This window comes from Anser cygnoides, chromosome 8 (assembly GCF_040182565.1).
Source record: "Anser cygnoides isolate HZ-2024a breed goose chromosome 8, Taihu_goose_T2T_genome, whole genome shotgun sequence".
Taxonomy (NCBI): domain Eukaryota; kingdom Metazoa; phylum Chordata; class Aves; order Anseriformes; family Anatidae; genus Anser; species Anser cygnoides.
Window position 1 is genome coordinate 13,434,316 of NC_089880.1, and position 8,579 is coordinate 13,442,894.

At 58.0% G+C, this 8,579-nt stretch overlaps 1 protein-coding gene across 2 annotated transcripts; it reads left to right on the forward strand.

Annotated features, from left to right (window-relative positions):
- The first annotated feature begins 1,867 nt into the window (after window positions 1-1,867).
- KIAA0040 (KIAA0040 ortholog) lies at window positions 1,868-8,107 on the forward strand. Of its 2 annotated transcripts, XM_048073439.2 has the most exons (3): window positions 1,878-2,024; window positions 5,320-5,391; window positions 5,706-8,107. In XM_048073439.2, the coding sequence occupies exon 3, from the start codon at window positions 5,797-5,799 to the stop codon at window positions 6,133-6,135; it is 339 nt and encodes a 112-aa protein (XP_047929396.2). In that variant the 5' UTR covers window positions 1,878-2,024; window positions 5,320-5,391; window positions 5,706-5,796; the 3' UTR covers window positions 6,136-8,107. The 2 variants fall into 2 exon arrangements, with proteins under 2 accessions (XP_047929395.2, XP_047929396.2); XM_048073438.2 differs by lacking the exon at window positions 5,320-5,391 and having other exon boundaries at window positions 1,868-2,024.
- The last annotated feature ends 472 nt before the right edge of the window (window positions 8,108-8,579 follow it).

An 8,579-nucleotide genomic window follows, 5' to 3' on the forward strand; every position in this document is an offset into this window, starting at 1 on the left:
ACCTCCACTCACAGCCGTTAACCCCCGGGAGGCCGCCTTGCAGCGAGCAATCCCGATGGAGAGAAGCGGGATAGGATACAGACCCTGGGGCAGGAAAACCCTGTGGGCACCGAGGCTGCGTCCTGGCATCGCTTGTTCCCACGCAGGTGGTTGACACCCCCCCCCCAAAAAAAAATAGCCTTGGGAGGCAACGGGCACTGGGATCCCCATTCCCACTTACATAACAAATTGCAGAGCAAACACTGGGAAAGGCTGCCACTGAGCCCCCCAGACCCCAAACCCCATGATGCCAGCCACGGCACTGCTCCATGCTCACCCTCTCCCCCAAAGCATCGCCCACCCCATCCTCCTCCCGCCTCTCAGGTTTTGCTCCAAAGCCGGAAAGGCGACTGCTGCTGTTCAAATAAATACCAAGGGCTGCTATTTTTATCCAGCGAGTGACTGGGCATGCTTTATTTTTGGTGTTTAAGCTGCAGCCTCCCTTTTTCTTTTTTTTCTTTCTTTCTTTTTTTTTTTTTTTTTTTTTAATAGCTGGGAGGGGGTAGAGGAAAGGAAAAGGCAGAAGCATCGGGGAAAAATGAAAGGAATGTTTCCCTGGGAGCAGAGTTTTCCATTGCTTACTTTAAGCTGGGCCAGTGTGTGCAAACAGAGAGCCGAGGGGAAGGTGTGCCCATGCCTGCGGCCGCTCCTGTCTGTGCTGCTGGGGAGGCAGAATCGGGGAATTTGGGGGTGAGGCTGCAAGGCTGCAACACCTCGCACGGGGAAAAGCTTGCAGCAAGCGGCGGGTTTGCTGGGAAGCCTGAGCAAGGAGGAATTAACATCACTTAACAATTCCAACTGAATGTAGTAAACATTTGCCTGAAAAGCATTGCTGCAGCAAACGCGTGCCCGTTGATGTCGGCTAGGGGCTGGGGCAAGAAGGGCTCTCCGCTGTGGGATGCATCTTTCCAGCCATGTTTTTGCCCTTGATTTGGGTTCAAAACACAAAGTCCTGGGGGATTGCATGCTTTGGGTAAAAATAGGCTATTTGCTGTAAGCTCCCGTGGGTCCTATGGGATGCGTAGGCTCACGCCTGGAGCACCAATGCACTACTGGCGCTGTTTTCTCTGCCAGCCAGCGGCGCTTCAGCGTTTCCCAAACTTTTAGGTCTTGTTCCAGCTTTAAAAGGACCAAAACTCCCACTAAAGTCTCCACAGGTTCCTCAGCCTGAGCTGGAGGGCCAGGAGGAAAAAAAAAAAAAAAAGCAACGTAAATCCGGCGTGGGAATGATTCATCGGCCTCTGAGTCACGGCTTCCTCGTACTCGGTGCCGCTTCTGAAAAACAGCGAAGGCGTCCCGCAGTGCCCAGGCACGCTGGGCACCTCCTGCCCAGGGGCACCGCTCGCGTTGCCCCCGCTGCCATCGCCCAGCACACGCACCGGCGGAGCCAGGGCGGCCCCACGGCCTGCGGGGAAGTGTGGCGGGCGGGTGAGAGGAGCAGGTGGCGGGCTCCAAGCCCCCAAAACGCGGGCGGCGGCGCGAAGCCTCCCACGCCAACCCGACGCCATTGCGGCGGTGCCCCTTGACGAGAGCTGGCACCGTGAGAGGCGCGGGCGCTGATGGCGATGCCGGGGATGTTTCCCCACAGAGCCCCCCCAGCCACGTTGGCCCCCCAGGACCTGGCCGAGGGGCTGGCTTTGGTCAACCAGAAATAAATAAAGTTGTGGAGCCCCCCGAAGCCCCTCTCGGGGCACCCCCCGGCCTTCCCGTGGGGGCTCCGCTCGGCGCCCCCCGTCCCGTCAGGGGCCGCGGGGTGCGGGCAGGCCCCGGGCGGGGCGGGCCCGGGGCCGGGGGGGGCCGGGGGGGGCCGGCCGGGGGCGGAGGCAGCGGGGCCGGGCGCCCGTTCCCTCCCCGCGCCGGGCCGGGTGAGGGCGGAGGGAAGGGAAGGGACGGGGGGGGCCCCGCGGTCGTCGCCTCCCCGGCGGAGCTTGGGCGAGCACCTGGCCGAGGACGCGGGGCGGACGGAGGAAGGCCTCGGAGCGCAGGTCGGGGGCAGGCAGGGGCTGAGGGGTGGTGGTCGTGGGCTGAGCCCGGGGGAGCGCTGCGGGAGCCCTGACAGCGCCGGGGGGCTTCGGGTGGCCGTGCCGATGGGGTGGGATGGGGTGGGGAGCGCGGAGAAGAGGCAGCAGCGCTGGGGCCGAGCCTGCGGAAGAGTTTCGCCTTGCGCCTGTTATCCAGCGCCCGCAGCGGGAGTTTTGGTGCTGGGGGTGGAAGCGCCTGCACCGCTTCGGGCTGGAAGGGTGGCAGGGGAGAAAGGCGAAGCCTCGCGTGGAGTTGGGTTTGGGTGGTGGCTTTCGGTGTGCGTTTGGTTTTTTTTTTTTACCATCTGAGGAACATCTCCCGAGCCTGCGGTGGGTTCGGGATGCCGGCTGGCCAGGCTGGTGTTATTCCTCGCTTCCAGCAGGGCAGCGTGCAGGCACAGCTGAGGAAGGGAACTGCTGGCCCTCAGTGTCAGATTTCACCCGGGTTCCCTTCAAGCCTGCAGGTGCAAAGGGGAAAGTGGACGTCCTCCCTTCGAGCGTGCCTTGCCACCCCTGTGCCGGCTGTGTCAGCGGGCCCCGAGGGAGAAGTCCGCACCGGCCGGGCACGGAGCAGGTCCCAGCCCCGCTCTGCAGGGAGCTGCCGCTTCCCTGCAATCTTCACCTCCGGCCCCAGCGCTGCGGTCGCTCTGTCTCAGGCATGGGCGGGCTGGCATTGCCAAGGCAACTCCGTGTTTTGGTTCCTTTGCCTCCCCAGCCCAACCGGGAGCGCGGTTGGCCCCAGTTTGCGCTTGTTTTCCACCCACGGCCGCCCGTAACGCAGGAGATGCTCCCCGCCCTTGAAAATCGGCTCGCTTCCAGCCGATGCCAGTTAAAAGAGCCGACGTTGGGCACCCACGTTCAATAAAACCTTACACAAGAGGCGCAGAGAGCAGCCCCAGCCCCACGTCCCCGCCGCAGGATTTCCCGAGTGAGTTACCGTGTCAGCTTTCCCCTGACGTGCTGCCAGTGCTGGCTACCCAAAAACAAAGAGCTCATTTAGCAGGGCATTGAGCAGCCCTCCCAAAGACACTGCCCTGTCCCCGAGCGCCTCCCTGGCCCAATTTTTGGTCCCATACCTCAACCCAGAAAAACAGCCAAGCTCCCACCAGCAACTCCGCAGGCTCTGAGTTCAGGCCCATCACGGGCCATAGCATGGATGCAGCTCTCCCTCTCCATCCTCTCTCTTTGAGGGAGATGCTGTGGCTTCACCAAACTGAGCGACACCATGAAATTTTCCGAAACGGTGAGGCTGCACTGAGACAGTCTTTGAGCTAGCAGTGAGTGGCCTCAGCTAAACCCTTGCGCTCACAGGCTCAAAAGGCACCAGTTTTCCTGCTCTCGCCTCCCCTCTGTTCTTTACAACTGAAGAACCCCTTTCTTTAGCACATAGACATCTCTTCATCCGCAAAACAAAAGGCGACGCGCACACCGAAAAGAAAAGGCGTTTATAAACCAGCTGCGGAGCCGTGCTAGAAGGTGGCCGGGGCTGTGGTTTCAGCGCAGGGCAGTGCCAGGGCCACCGCCTGCCCCTCGGAGGGACACTGCCGGGTCGCTGCGCCAGAGCCCCCGGTGCCGTTACCCCACATCGGTGGGCTCGGGTTGGGACCCGCTGCTCCGCAGCTTCCCTGCGTGCCTCAGCCAGGAAGGTCCCTCCGGGCCAGGCACATCCCAAAAACAACCAGTCAGGGCTTTTTTCAGCACATTCAGATCCATTTTCAAGTGGAAACATTTCAAAGGGCTCTGCTTTTCTTTTTTTTTTTTTTTTTTAAACTGCAAACAATTAATTATGAGCTTAAAAGGAAGTCCCAGCCCTCCTTCCCTCCTCTGAAGTTTGGAGGCAGTAAACACGAAGCAGCTCAGTGCAGGAATAAAACTGTACATCCTGTTTTGTCTGAAACTAAGGCAGTTGTTGGTTTTGTGTTGTTTTGTTTGTTTGTTTGCTTTTTGGAGTTAAGTGTACCATAGGAGCCAACGTTCCTGCCTGGATAACAAACCGCCAGGGTATTTATGGATAAATGGCAGACCTGCAGATGGTTCAGGCCGAGGGAAAGCTGCTCTGTTTATTTGTGTTGCCATTTAACCTTTATGACATCTCTACTAAAAAAGGCCTCCGAGAGGAGGCAATCTGGGACACCGAGCATCTGAAAGAAGCTGCAGTCTGTGTTCCCCCCGTGCAGAACCTGGGGGTAGCAGAAGCAGCAATGGGCACCTGGGGACCATCCTGTACCTCCCCCAAGGAACAAACCCTTTTTTTAATTTCCCTTTGAGCGTGCAGGAAGCGGAAGATGCTGCGCTTCCAAAGGCAGGATTTTCCCTTCAGTGCTGCCCTTTGGAGCCCGCCTGCCCAGATACCACCCCTGCTGGAGAGCCCTGCTTCCTCTGGGGGTGTCACAAGGGCTATGTTTAGGGCTGGGTGGGGCTCTTTTGGTTTCTTTTTCAGACCGGGTAGCTTTTCTGGTCATTAGGAGAGTTTGTGACTGTAAGGCTAGGCAGGAGGATGTGCATGGCGAAGTGCAGCGGAAACCCACAGTGCGGTTCACGAGCATCCTCGAGGCAGCAGGTGCTGTAACAGCGATAAACGCGATTCAGAGCGGGGAACGGGGGCACCGCAGTCATGAAAGCTTCAAGCAAAAGCAGCCCGGGGCTGTTCGTGTCCCTCCCTGGAGGAGCGTAGTCTCTGCAGGAGCAGCCAGAGACCTGGAGATGGGGTGGTCATCTGAGCGGAGCCCGGACACCCCTGGCTGTTGGCTCTGCTCAAAATGTCTCTGCTTCACCCTGGGTCTGGCTGCTGGTGATGGCAAGCAGCTCCTCCGGGACATCACGGGGGTTCAGGCTGTACAGCTGAGTTGTGGCCCTGTGAAAGGCGTGGTTTTCCTTTTACTGTGCCTCAGTTTCCCCTTTGGTGCACACAGGGATTTCAGTATTCCCTGGAGAGGCTGTAGGGATTGAATACCAAAGGCTGGCAAAGCAAAGGTAGAGACACCCATGTAAAACATGGAGCAAGGGTGAAACATAGTATCAGAGCCTGATGTTGCTCCTGCTGGCTCTCTGTCTGCACAGTCCATAATTCAGTGACCCCAAAACTTCAAATTCAGGGCTCAAATCCCCCAGAGGAGCTTTGTCTGGCCCTAAGGCAGGACTAGAGGGAAGCTGGGAGTGGAGGCAGCAGCTCCCTTACCGCTGCCTGCCTCCATGGCGGGTTGCCTGCAGGAGGGTTTCCCCAAAAACCTGGGGCTCAACAGCACCTTTCCCTCCCCAGGGGAGAGGAAAACCTCACGTCATGCCGCAAAAATGCTCCTCAGCCCTGCCCAAGCCTTGGAGAAATTCCCAGGTGAGTCACAGAGGCTCCTCTATCCCGGGCCAAGGCTCATCCCACTCCTGCAGACAGCCCCTGCTCACACAGAGGTGGAATTGGGTGTAAGGCTGCTCTCTAGGGACTGGGGCCTCACACCACTCCACGGGTGATCTGCTCAGGTTCAGCAGGCTCTCACCTACCGAGTGCTCCTCCCTGGAGTGACGCTTGGCCGGACCCCTCTGTGGCTGCAGACCTCTCACCCCGCAGAGGCTTTGGCCGTGCTGGCAGCTCCAACGAAAAAAATGCCAAGGGCGCAGGCACCTGACCTGTGTGATTTCTTGTCTCTGCAGGCACCATCCAGAGCCACTTGTGAAGCCCAATAGCTCCAAACGTATCCCAAGGGGCCTTAAAGCGGAGGGAGCCTGCTGCCTAGGAGCCAACATGGAGCAGAAGATCAGCTCTTTCTTTAATTCCATCTTGGAACTCATCCGCACCAAGCACAAGGAGGGAGTCTTCAACACTGTCTGCCTCGTGGTGCTGATGGGCCTGCCCTTCGTCGTCCTCATCGCGTCCATTTTCATCTGCTGCCACTGCTGCTTCTCCAGCTGGCGGCGGCGGCGGAGTAGGAGGAAAGGCAGCCCCAGCAACATCGGGCAGCCACACGCCGAGAAGAACAAGAAGAAGAAGAAGAAGAAGAAGAAGAAGGATGAAGAGGACCTGTGGATCTCAGCTCAGCCCAAGCTGCTCTTGCTGGACAAGAGGCCATCCTTGCCCATCTAGCGGACGAGAGGACACACAGGCTGTCCCCTCAGATGCTGCCGGTCCTTCCAGCTGCGCACTATGAGGGGCAAGGAGATGCCAGAACTGCTGCCATTTCACAGTGACTTTGAAAAGAGACGGAGCCCAGCAACGAAGGGCCAGCACAGAGCAAGGCAGTTGGACGCAGGTTTGTGTCCCGCACTACAGCAATGTGCCTGAAGGTCAAAACCCCAGTGAAGGACACACGTGTGTGTGGACACCGGTCCCACCGAGCACCAGGGGTGACCCACCACCGGGCTGTGCATCCCCTCATCTTGGAGTCACAAAGCAAGCCGAGTGCAGCATTACAGCACAGTGCAAAAGCGTCCCATCCCCTCCGGCCCCCAAACCAAAGGCAATAAGAGCATCGCGAGATGCACTCAGTCCAACCTCAGAGACCTCAGGACCCAAGTTAAGGCAGCAAAGCAGAAGTCCGTGCTACCACCCAGCCTAGAGGCAGGAAGGAGCGAGGAGGCTGTAAGACCAGCCCTTTTGCACCAGCACTTCAAAAATGTTCCTTGAAAGACTGTTTTGTGCAGACTTGCCTTTGAAGAGCCCACCGTGCTGCAGCAAAGGCTGCATCACCTCTATGCTCCTGCAAGAGCAGAGACGCAACCTGAGGCTGCGTAACAGTTTAGCTACGGGCATTAGTGTTATTTATTGAATGACTACTAAAGAGCAGGACCAGAGGCCCCCTCTGTCAGGGGGCTAGGCACACTGAATCGGTATCGGAGCAGCAGAGATACTTGCCTGGCACACTCAGCCCTCCTCTCACCCTGCGCCACGCACTGGGGACACGCGCAGACCCACCAGCACATGCCGCTGCCAGCTGGGGCCAGGCAGGCAGCTCTCCCAGCTGCTGCATGGCTGTTGAGACAGCTGCGTCTGGGATTTGGGACGTGCTGGAGGGTACATCCTGTCCTTCCAACCCAGCTGGATCCCGTACCCGTTTCCCTCTCCATCCCCATCATCCTCCTCTCTCCGTCACCTCCCTTGGACAAGCGACAGCTCGGCCGGCCTCAGCAGCTACCAGCCCACACCCAGCTCTCAGCCCTGCTCAGGTTTTAACCCTCTGCTCCCCCCACACCTACCTCCTGAGGAGCTGGGGGGGGGTCTCCTCTGCCCCCCTGCTCTGCATCCCACCAGGCTGTGTCTCCCCCAGTTTGCTTTGCCAGCGAGGGATGCACAGGTGTGATCAGAGGCTGCGTCACGTCCATTTTTTGCCCTGCATCCTCCTGCTTTTTTCCACTTTTTAAAGCCCCTGGTGCAGACTGGAGCTGCCAGCCAGAGACAGACATCTGGGGAGGAGAAGCCAAACCCACAAGGACAAGCCTGGATGGAGCTGCTGGACACTGCCACATCCAGCCTGAGGAAAGGCAGTGCCATTTTCCCAGCTCCCGGGTGGGAAAGCCACCAGCTCCCAGCGGTCACTTGTGTCACCCGGCTCCAGTTTGTCCGCCTCCACCAGGGCAGTGACGCTAATGTCACATCACAGGGCTTGGCTCCGTCTGGCTGCGTTGGTGACAGCCTTGAGGCCAGGCTCCTCCTCACGCAGGGCTTAAATTGCCCCCATATGTGCCTTATTTCCCACTTTACTTTGTGACCATTGAAATAAGCAACTCCCTCCTCCTCCAAAACAGGAAGCAACATATAATGGTGGAAGAATGAGGCTTTGCCACACCTAATCCCAGAGAGAAACATCCGTCCCCCGGCCAGGTACTTCTCCCCAGTTTCAGCCAGACCGAGAACCGGCTGCGGGGCGACCCCACAGCACCCACCCTGGCGAGGAGGCGAGAGCAGCACGGTACGGAAACGCCGCCACGTGGGCCCTGCGCCGCAGCCACCTCTGCACTGCCTCCCTGCAACTTCATTTCAGCATAGACCTCTTATTTTCCCAGAGTCCATGCAACAGGGGAAAATAAACTTCTTTTTTTGCCTTTTTTTTTTTTTTTTTTTTACAAAAATAAATTACTCCAAAACCGCAATCAAATGCCGTATCTCTAGCTCTCAGTCATGTTTACTTTCACGGGGAAATTTTTCTTGTATCTGTGCCCTGGCCCTAGATAAGACAGTGGGAGAGCTCAGTGGTCAGAGGCTCTGTGCCTTCCTGTCTGCAGCCAGCTGTGCAGCTCGGAGATGTTTTCTTAAAGAAACAGCTTAGCTTAATCAAGTTTAGCGGCCTCGCCTTGTTAATGAACACAGTCGAGCTCCTCTCCCCAAGGGCAAAAAGTAGCAGGAAGAAGAAAAGCAGCATTTTGGGCTGCAGAGAGGGTTGTTTTTTTTTTCCCTTGTGGAGGGTCTGCAGCACAGAGTGAACCCCAGCTGATTTTCATCAGACAAGTATTTCACGGTGTCTGCAGCTTCTCGCAGCTGTCTGCGCCAGGCATGCAGCAGGACCAGAGCTTCCCCAAATGGTGCGGTGGGCG

Bases quoted from the DNA above. Each gene is read 5' to 3' on its own strand.
- KIAA0040 (XM_048073438.2), top strand. From the start codon at position 5,797: ATGGAGCAGAAGATCAGCTCTTTCTTTAATTCCATCTTGGAACTCATC.